Source organism: Ziziphus jujuba, chromosome 11, assembly GCF_031755915.1.
Source record: "Ziziphus jujuba cultivar Dongzao chromosome 11, ASM3175591v1".
Lineage (NCBI taxonomy): Eukaryota > Viridiplantae > Streptophyta > Magnoliopsida > Rosales > Rhamnaceae > Ziziphus > Ziziphus jujuba.
In genome coordinates, this window is record NC_083389.1 from 16,950,469 (window position 1) to 16,966,043 (window position 15,575).

The window sequence follows — 15,575 nt, forward strand, 5'->3', positions numbered from 1 at the left end:
CAACTTTACACAAAGTCTTAATCTTTTACCATTCTGAGGCGCATGATAATTAAATACCAAATAAACGACCAGATGCAACCGTCACCATTACAGACCTTAAACACCTCCTACCAGCTATTTAGACTTCATTCTGACCTAAATACTCAAGGGAGTAAATAATAAAAAAATTAAATAAAAATAACTCATTGAGGTGATTGAATATGATTCAGGTCAACTTGTATACCTAACCCAAAAATATTGTAGCTTTATTTCAAGGAAATAAACAATTACACCATTAAACAAGGAAGTGAAACCTATTCTGTCCATCTCTGCCACCAGCAGAGATCAGGCATATCAAGTGCTTCTGGCTCAATATCACTGGTTTATTGATTTTATGCATCAAAATACCTCCTTATTTTCAAAAGGACTAGGAAGTATAAGAGCTTGATGATATGCATATTTCAAACACTCAAAACAACAGATCAGGTACCAGTCGAGTTCACCATATATGTAAAAGAAAATTTTCACTTTGAATGGAACTTGCTGCTGACCGAATCATAGCTTGGGACATTAATGACTGCAAAAAATTGAGAAAGAAAACAGATAATCATTTCACCAAAATGAGTAAAATCAACAGATTAATTCTCACCAAACTGGATAAATACCATCCCCATATGATGCCATTGTGAGAGGAGAAGACAGCAGCTTTTGGGCAGTTAAAGCAATATCTTTTACAGTAATCCCATCCACAGCCTTCAGAAAATGGTCCACTTCCATCCTAAGGCAATACACAACTTTTATTAACCATAATCTTAAACCAAACTTCTTTCAGATAGGACACAGAAGTCAGAAAACAGAACCATGGAAAGAAAATAAGGTACTACAAACTGTTAAATACAGAGAGAGAGAGAGAGAGAGAGAGAGAGAGAGAGTAGCAACCATTTAATTTTTAGTAGAAAAAATGGAGAAGTGCAGCACTTCATGAAACAAGGAACTTTACTCCCTACCCCAAAGTAAACATTTCAAACCCTGTGTCATAAATGAAGTTCTCTCATAATGCTAAAAAATCAACTTGTGTTTCAGGTTCGGCAAGTAACAGAATTGGTCAAAACAACTCAATATAAGGAAACGAATTCTTGCTCCATTGCCTAAACCAGCGATGTGGAATATTTGTATAAAGTTTATCAAGCAGCTCAGTTTCTCATAGAAAAGGGATAACAACCATGATCCATGCAAACAATACAAAGACAATTGGACATATCACATCAAACAAATGACTTCCCACCTAATGCATAAACACAGAAGTGAGAACTTAATTCAGAGTATACCTCTTTCCATAAGTCAGAACTTGTCTCCCAATATCTTCTGAAGCAATCATCTAGAAAATTCAAATTAAGATATAAAATAAGCAACGACCAAAAATCCTGATGTTGATAGATGTTCCTAATAAATCAGAATTGAATCTTTGAAAAAATGTGTACAATAAATGTTTGCTTACTCTAGATTCCAAATTCATCAGAATGGCAGACTTTGTAGACTTTTTAGCACGATCTAGCTGTGCTTGATCAACTGCATATAAGATACAAGAATCTTTCAGACTACAGCAATGGGCTCCCAAGTAAAAATGAGGTATCAAAGAGCAGGCGCGGCAACAAACCTTCTCCAGGTGTTGCAACTGCAAGAAGCTCATTAGCCACTATATCAACCGCTTTAGCCACAAAATCAGAACCCTGATACAAAGAGAATTTTCAATATCACTCAAGCATGAAAGAGATCATATGGCTCACATTCTTCCACAGAAGTTCAACGCAGTAGGGCTGCTAACTGGGAAGGGCGATTAAAGGAGACAATTTTTTACAAATAGCTTTCACTCTACAGTGATGTGCCTCTCATCAACTTATTTTACTCTCAGATTTGTAATTCGCAGAATACAGTGGGTTAAATTTTTCATTCCATTAGTACCACTAGATAAATGGCCTTCGACTACTTCTGAGAGGAGTTTTCCAGAATTCAAGAATCCTAGGAAACAATGAAATTTAGTCATGTCCAATTATGAATATCAAATGCAGAACACCCTTTAATTTATTCTTTCATTGTAACTTTTGGAGGTCCAGTGTAATATATGAATTGCAATTTGTACGTATTTAGAAATTACAATTTTCTTATCTACCTAAAAATGAAAGGTTCAAAAGGTCACTTACAATTGTAGCTTGGATACCAAAAATGCCAGTATTATTGTAGATGTTATTGAAAGCTGAAATAGAGTGAAACTGCGGATGCTCATTCAAGACACGAAGATCTGCTCATCATATCCCGCACATACATTCAGATGCCAAGGTAATTTACATCCAAAGTACATATTATATTGTCATAAGAGCATCAAATTTATGTTTCTGTGAAACTTACATAGCCGTGAGTACATCCCCTTTCCAGGTCCCCCTGCTGAGAAAGATCCACCACCTCCCAAAAGCATCTGCAATAAGGTTAGATCTGTCATGGTTCCTACTAAAAGCACAGAAACTACCATGTGTGTAATGTATTAACTAAACAACACTCCACACAGCATAAAAGCAAGGCAAAGCAATTAGTTTTAGGCACATTGAGTTGCTAAGAATTGAAATCAAGACCTGAAGAACGGTTAAAGTCATAGCTTCCTTCTCCTTATGCCAGCCACCAGGAAGCTCAAATGCAAGAGCGAAATGTGTTCTCTGGTCAATCAAGGGAAAATTGCAGTCATCAATATCACAAGAGGATAGAGATAACTAGAATGAACAGAAACAACATATTGGATACACACCCCTAAATCGCCATGACAGCGATAGTCACCCCCGGTATATACAGATTTGGGCTCCTGAGGACGAGGAACACTGGGTAAATCAGATAAAAGTGGTTCAGCAATGGATACCAACTCCTTATGATCAACGCCATAAGCTGCGAGAACCATCCGTGGAGCAGTATAATTTTCCTGAAATCTCATAAAACTTGAGTTTAAGTTTCAAGTAATCCAAAAAGTAAAACACAAATAAAAGCATTTCATATTTCCTTTTTTGAAAAAGTATCGGGCAGATAATGTAAAACAATAGAATGTTGCATGTAAATAGAACTTACAGCAACAAATTCCTCCAAAATTGCACCATCCAATCTGTTTATGGCAGATTCTGGGGCTAGAAGTGGATTGCCCAAAGCACCAGAATAACCAGCAGAGTGAATTGCTTCCAAAACCAAAGCTTCTGGGTTGTTGGAAGCTTCGCTTATCTCAGCTTTCACCTTGTGAAGCTGTGTACAAGAATAAACATGACATTAATATGCTGGTCATAAATCAGAAAATGAATGTAAATTGGGAGAAGACGCACACAAAGAAACACAAAAAAATGCTCACCTGTTCATTGACCTCCCAATCAAGGAAAACGGGATTTCTAACACAGTCGACAAGAAGCTCTACCATTTCAGGAACATAAGTCTTTAGTGCATCATAGGTATAACCCATCTGCTCCCTAGAAGCCGAGGCTTGCACATTTCCACCTATTGCCTCAACTTCCCTCACAATGCGTAAGTGGCTCCTATTTCTTGTACTCTTGAAGGCCATACGCTCCAGCAAATGCGAGGCCCCCAATGATACTGGTGTCTCATAGATTGAACCACAATCAACATATAACCCTATTGAGGCTGCTGGAGTCTGACAAACGAATGCAATCAAAGAAAAACTTGATTAAATTTTTATTTCCTTCATTAAGAAACAAAATACAAAAAAAGAATTACCAAAATAGATACTCCATGAGATACATACTGCTGATGTTTGAGAAGCTATTTTAACGCCATTAGGGAGAGTTGTAATACTGGTAGAATCTGGTTGAATATGGTCTGGCAAAGTAGGTGGGAGGCTGACACCTGTGAGCGGAAAGTCTAGAGGAGGTAAAGAACTTGACCGTTCTCCAGTCAACCAGCCAAATAGACCTCCCAAAGAGGATGATGATGGCTTTGTTGCAACAGCAGTCGAACTAGAAAATCTGGCAAATCCTCTATTATAGGTACGGCCCTAACCTCATTTTTTAAATCAGAAGATCATTAACGCACACTCACTTTATGAGACTACTCAAACAGAATGACAGAAAATAAAATTCACGTACAAGCTAAATTAGAATTCAAACCCAGTTTAATCGAAACACACAACTGCACTATCACCTAACAATTGCTTCATGCTAAAACAAAGTCACCACCTTAGTCAAAAAGTTATATCAAAGTAAAAATATACACACACAACACCAAGCCAAAAGTCCCAAGTCCGTCTACTGCATTACATTGCAGCCCAAAACAACTAAGCTGCTAGGTAGCATCTGGTTTTACAAGGAAATGAGGCCAGAATTTGCAAACCCCACTGTAAAATTATGGTACAGGTTGATATATTGACCATCAAATATAAATTCCAAAGAGCTCCCAATCTCCATAGAAAAAACACACATTACTATGAACTTTGAAAAGCGAATCAGAATTCCAGCTCTTATAGCGAGGAAGCAATCTCAACCTCATAAATTTCTCCATAATTCATTAAACATATCTAATTCAAAGGGAAAGAAGGGTTTCATGCTGTCTGAAATTTTTTCCAATTTCTTAACATTTTCTCGTCAACCAAGCGGTATATGACAACACTCTAAAACAGCCATTAGAGCTCCACAGAATCATAAACAGATCTAATCACCAAATTTCGCACTTAAAACCAACAAAAGAGTATGATCATAGAAGCAGAGAACCATTTGAACAAATGTGCATGAGCAAATTAGGGTTTGATAAAGCGAATTTTTTTAACAGAAAAACAAAAAAACAAAAACAAAAAAATCAAATCAGAGGGTACAAATACGATTAGGTTTTTTTTTTTTTTTTTTTTTTTAAAGTGACGGCGATGACACTAACCTTGAGAGCCCTAAGGCGTAAAGCTGCGCTTCTGTACATGACTGCAATCGACGATCAGGACCCAAAAAAACCCTAAGATGTACGGACTCCGAGCCTGAGAGTTTCGTCAGTATCGGCCAAGACTGTAGGAGAAACTCGCCCTGTGGAGAAGAAAGTGAGATTGCCGAATGAGGAGGAAAACACGTGTACAGTTTTCTACAGCACGTGGGAGTTTCATCACCTCCACTTAATTTTTTGGAATTTTTGATTTTTTAAAATTTTAGTAAATTCCAACATAACCCAATTAAATGCATACATACATTTTTCATTTTACATATAAAATTATGGTTAAAAAAAAGATTACATATTAAATTATATAAAAAGATATAAAAATTTATCTACAAAATTAAATAGAACAAGACACAAAATAAAATTATTATTGACAAATTATCTAATATATGTATAAACAGATCTAATTCATAGTTAATTTCTAAATCAAATTAAACATTTTGTCCCATCCTAGGCAACCAAGTAGTAAAGTTTAATATTTATCAAATAGAGAGTGTAAAAGTTCAAATCTTCCACACCTTATCAAATATATATAGTTCAACATTGTTTTTTAAGGATAGGGATTGAATATAAAACCTTATATATATTTTTATCTAAACTGTCCTATGTATAAAACTTAGTTCAAAATTCATTCATTTTAATTCCTTCGTGCTTCATCTATAAAAATAAATAAATAAATAAATAAATAAAAAGAAAAGAAATTGTAGGACACTAATTTAATAAATGATCGCTGTGGTGACAGTGTGGCTAGGCATATTAAATTGACATTTCTTTTTGACGGTGTTCAAGCGTCTCTAGTGTGGGTCCAATGGGAAAAACCATGCACAACAAAGGAATTCCAATGGCAGAAAAGTATAAAAGAAAGAAAAGAGAAGGTAGTTTAAAAATAAAGATGAACATTTAACCCAAAAAAAGAAAAGAAAAGAAAACCATTAGGATGATTGTGTGGGCAGGCATATTTAGTTTGACATTTCTTCTTGACCTTGTCCAATAACTAATGTCTAGTGTGGGTTGGTACCTCAATGGCAAAAACCATGGACTAGAAAGGTAAAAACCATAAACCATAAACCAGCACCTTCAGGAGTAGTCCTAGATTCCATTCTTATATGCACTTTCCTATTTCAGCCACTAATTTTGATGGCAAGTGGTAAGTAAAGCTTCCAAGAATCAGTTCCCACAATCATCCATTTCCCTGTTGAAATGATTCTTTTGGAATATTTGTCTCCGCATTAATTTCCTTCTTTTGTCTCATTTTTGTGTAATATTACACAATCTTTGAAATCTTCCCAACCAAATTCTTCAAGGAAAATGAAAGCAAGTACATATGGCTAGAAACATATGAAGAATGAAGCTGCTTGTGTCAAAGTGCAAATAAAGTAGGAAAGGAGATAAACGGAATAAGAACATTTTTCATTTATATGTGATGTGATGCAAAGGTGCATGAAAACTACATATTGTACAAACCTCAAGTATCAAAATCATTTATTCATCCAAAAAATAGAAATAAAAAAATGGTATCAAAATCTTTTTTTTTTTAATCAACTAGTATCAAAATCATTTGTGCATAATTTGCAAACCCGAAAAAATAAAAAAATGAATAAAAAATTACAAGCACATCTTTTTATGCTAATTGGTTGATTAAAGGAAATATAAGTTAGAATATGCTGTAAAAGTTACATTAATTAATGATTTAAAATTTAAAAATTAATTTGACAATTTATAATTTTTAATATTTATCATGTTAATATAAATTTGACAGATCAAAATTCAAAATACAAGTTAATATAAAAGGGAAATTTCAAATTATGCAGATACAAGAATTCTAAAGTAATAAAAGTTTTTGTTTTCTTAATCATCTTTTTGGTTTTACTTATAAAAGATGAATTATAGCTCGATTGAGTAAATGCAATCCAAAAAGAAATCCTTTCTTCTAAACTTTCAATCTTCCTAATGGTGAGAGGAAGTCATGCTTATATAATGTCATAATTTTAACATCAAGTCCTTTTTTATTAGCCCTTACATCATTTTACATGCTGATTTAAAAATCAATTAGTGAATTTATTAATATAATGAAATCATATTTGAACAAAGTAAACCCTATATGGATTTAGTGAACTAGTAATGTATTTTTAAATCTAAACCTTTTGAAAATAATTCTAAGGATGGTAACAGAAATTAAGTTGATTGATGTGAGACTAGTTGCATATATTATACAATAATTTACCTATCAAGATGTTCTCATGGTTTACCATCAAAGTTTTTATTATTAGTTTTTGGATTATTTCAATAGTTAAGATTTAAAAATATATTTTCATATCAAACAAGTTAATTTAGTGAAATTCTAAAATCTTAGGAGTGCAAATTAAATCTTATCATAACTTATGTAAACATTGAATACATATTTAACTTTATATTTCAACTTAAAACAATTCAATAACAGATAAGGAATGTTTGGATGGTTTTCTATTGGAACGGTTTTGTAAATTTACATATATACATATATACATATATACACATATATGTGTGTGATAATAATAATAATTACATATGATACAAGATTTACATATATACATATATGTGTGTGATAATAAAAATAATTACATATGATACAAGATTTAAATTTTGGATATGGAAGCTACAAAATGTACAATATTCCCCTGTTACTAAGTTACAAATTGTTTAAGGGATCTGGGTGAGGAATGATGGAATAGGGAATATCCTAGCTAATATCTAATACAAAAAGTAGTTATAATTTAAAAAGAAAACTATACAAAAAATATTGGACCGCCACTAATTTTAAGACATTATTGGTAAACTTATCTACATGATGGAACTGCATGCATGGCACGTCCTTTTCCTACTGTCCTTCAGGATACTATTCCTTCAGCATATATTCCCAACGCTCACATCAATTTGCACTGCCACACCTATATATATACATACCAGTACAAGCTTGGGACTCTTAACCGCTTGCTGCAATTAAATGGTTATTATGGAAACTGCTATTGGTGGATTGCAACGGCCAGTGGCTGCTGTTTTTTGCCAAAGGTATGGCAATTTTCAGTACTTGTCAAAGGGTGAGTAGTTGTTACTTTTCTGAACTGCTCCATGTGATCATGATAAATTCATTTTTATGTTACAATAATTTAAACATTGGACTAAATATATGTATCCAGGTTTGGTAACAAAAATCCACTCAAAAACCACCCCAAGTGCTGCTAAGCTCAAATGTAGCTCTACTTTGCCTTTTCATGGGGCTGGCCAAAAGCTGAAGAAAGCAGCAATCGGTGTACTATCTCCAGACATATCATCACCAACCACAGCATTTGATCAATTGCTTGAAGCTTGGGATGATGCATATGATGGAGTCGTAATTGATCCTCAGAGCTTACCTATAAGTGCTAATGCTTTTGCTTCTGCCCTTCGAACTTCCCTTTCCATCTGGAAACTCAAGGTCCTAGAATTAAAAACACACTTGAATTTCACATTTAAAACAAAGTCCTAATTGAATTTTGTGCATATTATTATTATTATTAGTAGTAGTAGTAGTAGTAATAGTAGTAGTAGTAATGGTAGTATTATCACTATTATTATTATTTTTGAATTTTTGGCACCAATGTCTTGTATAGTTTTTACATGTTTGCATTTTACTTCATGTAATCAAATTAGAGCACCAACACTCATTGAAGTTGATTCTCAAAGGATGCAACATGAGTCAAAAACTTATACGCTGTGACTTTTTATCATTAGTGCATGGTTAACATAATTTAGCATTAAAAATCGGGAGATGGTGATATTAATTTGATATTATAGATGGTAAAGTGCAAAAAAGTTGAAATTAAAGGACATTGGTGCTAAAAACTATATATATATAGATATATATATATATATATATATATTTTAAAGTAAACATTATTTGACTTTATAATACAGATATAAGTTTTGCAGTGACTAAAGTGGATAATCTCTTAAGCAAAAAATATTTTTTTTGTTTTTTTGGGTTGCGGATCCCCATAAAATATTTGGATCAGAACTCATTTTGACACTGAAATTAACACAAAATTATGTGGAACTAATGCAGGGGAAAAAAGGGGTATGGCTCAAGTTACTACTGGAGCAGGCTGAACTCATTCCTATTGCAATTCAGGTCATAATTAACTCATTGCTTCAAAGTCTTTACTATTTTATTAAATATCTACATTTATAATCCAAGTTTTTACCAGAACATGAATTATTATTGTTATATTCAATATATTTGGTTATCACAAAATCTCATACATTTTACATGGATTAATTTTCCAGGAGGGTTTTAATTACCACCATTGTGAATCAGGATATGTAATGCTAACATACTGGATTCCAGATGAGGTCTGCACCCTTCCTGCTAGCCCTTCTCATCAAATTGGTGTTGCTGGGTTTGTGATGAATGACAAAAGAGAGGTACCTCCACTAACCTTCACAAATTCTATTCCTTTTTTTTTTTTTTTTTTTTTGGGGTCCCCTCAGGAATAGCCTAGTGACAAATATATACATATATATTATATTTCATAGCTCTTATAAAAATATATATTATCTGCTTGGTGATCAAATTGGCAAAAATTTAGGTCCTTGTGGTGAAAGAGAAGTGTCCTTGTAGTTGCTCGGGAGAGTGGAAGTTGCCCACCGGCTATGTCAACAAGGTAAAAATACATAGATTTTACTCTCAATATATAAATTATTTCCCACATTTTAACTTATGTATCTTCTGTATGTTCTTTTATTTAGGGAAATATATATATATATATATATATTGCCACCCTATACAATATAGTAATTTATGTTTCTCTTGATTTATTCCAGTCTGAAGATATATTCTCTGGAGCTATAAGAGAAGTAAAAGAGGAAACTGGTGTAAGATATAAATTCTACCCCTCCCCTAGCTATTAATTTGTCCATTATGTACTTAAAAGATAATTTTTTTTTTTTCTATTTCTAAAAACAGAAATCTGTTCTTTAAAAATCAACAAATTTGTTAGTACACGGTAAGACAAACTTGATCTTATTTTATGTCGATTTTCTATTTGCAGATTGACACTATGTTCCTGGAAATAGTTGCATTCAGGTGAATCCTTAAATTTTTTATTAAAATAAAATAATTGATTTCAGTACGTTTATGAAACTTTGGTGCATAAACAAGGTCGGTCCTAAAATTTGAAATACCTGTTCAAAATTTTAAAAAGTGCCCTTTTTATCTATATATATATATATATATATATATATATATATAAGCCTCTTTATTTATTTAGAGTCACAAATATAGAACAAATAATAATAAAATTATTATAATATATAACCGTTGAATATAAAACTATTATATAACAAAAATATAGCATTTTAATATGTTATTGTTCTTTTTTTTATTAAAGCATGAAAAAAGTATAAGTAAAACACTTAATTTTATAGGGTGCATTTTATATTTTTGTGGCAAAAAAAAAAATAAATCAAAATATAAATCAAAATTTAAAAAACAAAAAAAAAAAAGACTTTATATGTAAATATATTCAAATGTTTTTTTAAGAAATATCTCTCATTTTATTTTAGAAGATATGCTGATGTGTATACTAAAAATAGAATCCACATTATCTCACCATATTACTTTTTTAGCATTAAAAAATAATTTTTTTAAAGATTAATATGTAAAATTAAACGGATTAATCAATGTAGATTTCATTTTTATTATTTTCATCATCATATCTCATTAGATAAACTGAAGGATTATTATACATATATATATATATATATATATAAACAAATTCAATTAACCCTCTTCCCTATTCTTTATATGTATTTTCTTATTATTATGATTTATTTGTTTTCATTTTTCATGTTAATGTACTTGGATGAAAAAGACATGCTCATTTAGTGGCTTTTGAGAAGTCGGACTTGCTATTTGTATGCATGCTTAAACCTTTGACATCTGAGATCAACATTGATGAGAAGGAAATCCAAGCTGCGAAGGTACTTTCTTATATAATATGTAAATCAAAATTTGATAATTAATGTTGTGTGAGATTATTTTCTCATAGTAATTGAGAAAATATCTATGTTTCCTGTATGCATGATTTGTCTTCAGTGGATGCCACTTGATGAAGTTACAAAACAACCATTTTATAAAGAAGACGAGATGTCAAAAAAGATTATTGACATTTGCATGGCGGCTTATGAAGATGATTACAGTAGTGGATACTTTGGCCAGCAGCTTAATTCAAAGATGGATAGGAAATTGTCCTATTTGTATTCTAATATTAATTATGCTGCATCAAATTGTACTGTTTAGAATTAATGTGTTCTACTGAAAGAGGCCCGGGCTAGCTGTACCTTATCTGACCCTCATGTACAAGCAATAATTGAAACTTGGAAATGTAATAAATTGTTAAGAAGTGGTAAATGGTAATTATAAATTTGAGAAACTAATTACCCATAAATCGTTTTAGGTTTGAGTAATGTTAAATACAATAAAATTATTTATTTTATTTTTTTAAATTTGGAGACAGGGAGATCTGTATCCGAAATTATTGTTGGAGAAAACAAAGCCTCTGTCATTCATCAACTTCTTTATTAATTGATGTGATAAATATTGTAGTAATAAATTAATGTTAAAAAATTAATTTATAAACTTATATAAGTCAATAAAATAGCAATAACATTAGAGGTATCAACTTTATTCAACAAAATGATGTAACAAAATTAAATTGTTTTTTATTGAGTTTCAATCATTCATTTAAATATTTAAATATTCTTATTTAGTTAATATATATATTTTTTAAAATCTATGAAGACATTAACGGTATATTTGGATAAAAGTAAAGTTAATAGGAATTTAATTTCTTTGGAAAAGTGATAACTTTTTTTTATTTGGATACCTGTGAAATGGAAAAGTATGGGCCCAAAAAATTAGATTCCCACCACTGTAGGAAAATATGTGGGAAAGTTGTTCCCATCTATATAGGCATCATTTTAAAAATTCCAGAAAAAATAGTTTTGAATTTTTTTAAAAATACATATTTATCCTTAATTTATTATACAATATTAAATTTAATTACTTATCAATCCTAACTTTCCCATTACTCACCAAACAGATTAAGAGAAAAAATAATACTCAGAAAATTATATCCTAGTAAACTAAATCTCGAAAATCAATTTTCCTTTCAACTTTGATATTTCCCCAACACCCCGTAAAAAGAGTCTACTAGTGAAGGTCATTACTTCTAGCTTTGGATAAAAATTTAAAGTCTTAATCTCCCATCTCAACAAAATAAAAAATTTTATATTATTTTTAATTAATAAATTTATATATTTTATTGCAGTATTTTCTGGTAAATAATTAAGCTGCAGGCTATTAAACAAAGTTGACATACACATCTAACAGTGCCATTTCAAATATTGGTATATATCTAAGAGTATGTTTAAACAAGTTGATAGTCATAGCACTATTATTTAGTTTTTTAATTTTTTTGTGCTATTCTAATCCATCAATATTGTTTATATATATATATATATATATATACTTTTTCTTTTTGATCGTTAGGATATTACTGGAATTCAAAATTTCACATTTCATGTTGATATTGTCACTATATTATACTTGCAAAAACATTCATCAATATTGTAAATATGTATTTAAAACAAAGTAATATATTTGTTTTCTTCAAAAAATACATCATATTCCTTAAAAATTTTACAATTATATAGACCTCTGTGTCATAAGAAAAAAAAGAAAAAGAAAAAAAAGATACTAGAAATTAATAGCCCATTGATATTAAATATGCTCCTTGGGGAGAATTAGAGAAAGATTGAGAACGCAGCCTAAAGCTTCTCTACTGTGACGCAAAAGATTTGGAACAATTTCAAAGGCTTGCCAATCCATCGAAATGGGCAAGATGGACAAGGGGGTGGTGATCAGTGAATGGATAAAAAGAGGAGGCTTATCCATGTCATATTATAACAAGAAAGAAGCTCGCCCCATTCCTCAATTAAATAGATGAATAAAGAAGTGCTCCTAGTGTCACAGACTTGTTTGTTTACCCTTCAAGTCGTGCGGCCTTAGTTGCTATTCTAACCCTTTATTGCAACTAAGTCAGCCTTTTGCTCACAAAGAAGTGAAAGCTAAGCAAAGAAGATTAGAGCACAAAAGAGAGTTTGGGAGAATGGAAGTATATTGCTTAGAAGAGAGCTTTACAAGTGAATGTGTGGATTCTTGGTTCTTGGTTGTTGGTTCTACAAATGAGAGTTCACCCCCTTCATATAGAGGGCTTGGCACGTAGTACGAGGATACAACATTCTAGACCTTGTACACATGGCATTCTCCTAGATAATATTCTAGATAATTCTCCTAGATATTTCTATGGACTACTCTAGAAAGCCATCTTACTACGTGATCCTAGAATGTTCTAGAAAGGTACATAAATCCTAGATTGTTCTATAGTATTCTAGAACCTTCCAAAGATTTCTTGAGTCATCTAGAATCTTCTAGACTTCTCTTGAATCATCTATAACTTTCTAGAATTCTCTTACCTAGAAGCTTCTAGAATCTTCCGGACCCCTCCAGATTTCTCTTGAATTATCATGAATTCTCATGGAGAGTCTTGAATATTCCGGATATGCCTCAAGGATTCCTCCGAATTCATGTGGAACATGACACTCTCCCCCACCTAATTTTGCGACGCCCTCGTCGCGCTTTCTTCCTTGAACCTTTGAATATGATCTTTGAATTGCCAAAGTGCATCAGCAGGTTCCCAACTTACTTCGCTATCGGGTAGTCCCTTCCATTTCACCAAGTACTCATGGCTCGGATGGTTATCCTTTCCACGAACTACTCGATTAGCTAAGATGCTCTCCATATCCTTGTCATAAGTATTGTATACCCGTATTGGTGCTTGCTTGGACTCCCCTCTTGTATGGTCTTCTTCATCCTTGTAGTATGGCTTTAAGCAACTTACATGGAAGACCGGGTGAAGTTTGAATGTTGGAGGTAACTCTACCTTATAAGATACCTTGCCCACCTTCTTGATGATTGGAAATGGCCCTTCGTATCGGCGAACAAGGCCTCTATGTAGCCCTCGGGTAGACTTGTGTTGGGATGGAAGGATTTTGACGAACACCAAGTCTCCCACTTGATACTCCACGTGCCTTCTTTTTGTGTCGGCCCATTTCTTCATTTTCTTGGTTGCTTTTTGAAGATATGACCTTGTTAAATCTACTTGCTCATGCCAAGTTTTAGCATCCTTGAATGCGGCAGGACTCCTTCCTCCAAGTTGATCAAATAAGTTGGCTATCAACGGTATATGGTACTTGTTCTTGATGGTGACCTTGTTAAGTGCCCTATAGTCAATGCATAGCCTTAACGAACCATCATGCTTCTTTTGGAACAAGATGGGTGCTCCATAAGATGCTTTTGATGGTTGAATGTAACCGGCATCCAAAAGCTCTTTAAGTTGTCTCCTTAGCTCCTCTAGCTCCGGGGGAGACATGCGATATGGTGCCATTGCGGGTGGTTTGGCACCGGGCTCCAAGTCGATGCAATGATCCACCTCCCTCCTTGGTGGAAGTCTTTTAGGTAGTTCGGGTGGCATGGCATCTTTAAAGTCTTCAAGGACTTGGCTAATCTCCTTTGGTGGCTCCTTGGAAGTGACTTCTTTTTCCTCACGTAATGTAGCAAGGAATGTAGCATCTCGCTTCCTTATCCCTTTCTTGAGTTGCATGGCAGAGAGATGGTTGGAAGTTCTCGGCTTATGCATCGTCGGGACCATGCAAGGGCCTCCCTCCATTATACACACCGTGTTGTAGTGAGGGAGTGGTACCACATTGAATTGTCGAAGAAATTCCATGCCAAGCACAAATTCCATGCCAAGCACAATATCAAAGTCATCCATAGGAGCAATGGAGAAGTTGACTTTACCTTGCCAAGTACCGAGGTGTAACTCCACGTTACGAGTCATGCCATCTAGTGGTTTAGCTTCAGCATTCACAGTCTTTAACCACCCTTGACCCTTGTCAAGTTTTAGGCCAAGCCTCATGGCCTCCTCCCTCTTTATGAAATTGTGAGATGCTCCGGTGTCCACTATGACTTGAGCATCCTTACCATTAATACGTGCCGCCACGTACATAAGGAGTTGTTCTTTGCATTGTGAGCTGGGATCGGTCTAGCCTTCAATGAGTTGAGGAGTTGTAGACAACCCATTTGTGTTTGCTCTTGAGTTTCCCTCTCTTCGAGCATGGCACTTAATGACTTCCTCTTTGGACAATCTCTTGCCCAATGGGGACCGTCACATAGGAAGCAATTTCCCTTTGGGTTTAGGTCGGGCTTGGCTCCTTTCTTCCAATCTTTGCTAGGTAGTGGTGGCCTTCTTTGATGTTCCTTACTTTGGGGAGTTTTATGGAACTTGTCTCCCCCACCTTTAGTATAATTATTCTTAGGCTTAGGGTTAGAAGACTCACCTCGCCTATATTCAACAAGAGTTTCAACTGTAGTGAGTGCAGTTGAGATGTCTTGTACACCCCTTCGTTGAAGCTCTTGACATGCCCATGGTTGTAATCCATCCATGAAGTTGAAAAGAAGATCCTCCTCACTCATGTGCCTTTCTTTATTTCTTCATGCTTTC

At 33.4% G+C, this 15,575-nt stretch overlaps 2 protein-coding genes across 2 annotated transcripts; one reads left to right on the top strand and one right to left on the bottom strand.

The window, feature by feature from the left end:
- Positions 1 to 167: 167 nt before the first annotated feature.
- Positions 168 to 5,094, bottom strand: LOC107432832 (mitochondrial-processing peptidase subunit alpha). Its single transcript, XM_016044034.4, has 13 exons — positions 4,888 to 5,094; positions 3,767 to 4,015; positions 3,359 to 3,655; positions 3,088 to 3,255; positions 2,777 to 2,944; positions 2,607 to 2,687; positions 2,386 to 2,452; positions 2,181 to 2,278; positions 1,637 to 1,709; positions 1,478 to 1,548; positions 1,308 to 1,357; positions 645 to 757; positions 168 to 556 (listed from the first exon to the last, which is right to left on the bottom strand). Exons 1-13 carry the CDS (start codon positions 4,924 to 4,926, stop codon positions 504 to 506), a joined length of 1,527 nt encoding a protein of 508 aa, XP_015899520.1. The 5' UTR covers positions 4,927 to 5,094; the 3' UTR covers positions 168 to 503.
- A 2,796-nt stretch (positions 5,095 to 7,890) lies between these two features.
- Positions 7,891 to 11,354, top strand: LOC107432816 (nudix hydrolase 8). Its single transcript, XM_016044014.4, has 9 exons — positions 7,891 to 8,012; positions 8,112 to 8,389; positions 9,017 to 9,082; positions 9,238 to 9,375; positions 9,540 to 9,614; positions 9,775 to 9,825; positions 10,002 to 10,036; positions 10,824 to 10,932; positions 11,048 to 11,354. The coding sequence occupies exons 1-9, from the start codon at positions 7,919 to 7,921 to the stop codon at positions 11,249 to 11,251; spliced, it is 1,050 nt and encodes a 349-aa protein (XP_015899500.3). The 5' UTR covers positions 7,891 to 7,918; the 3' UTR covers positions 11,252 to 11,354.
- The last annotated feature ends 4,221 nt before the right edge of the window (positions 11,355 to 15,575 follow it).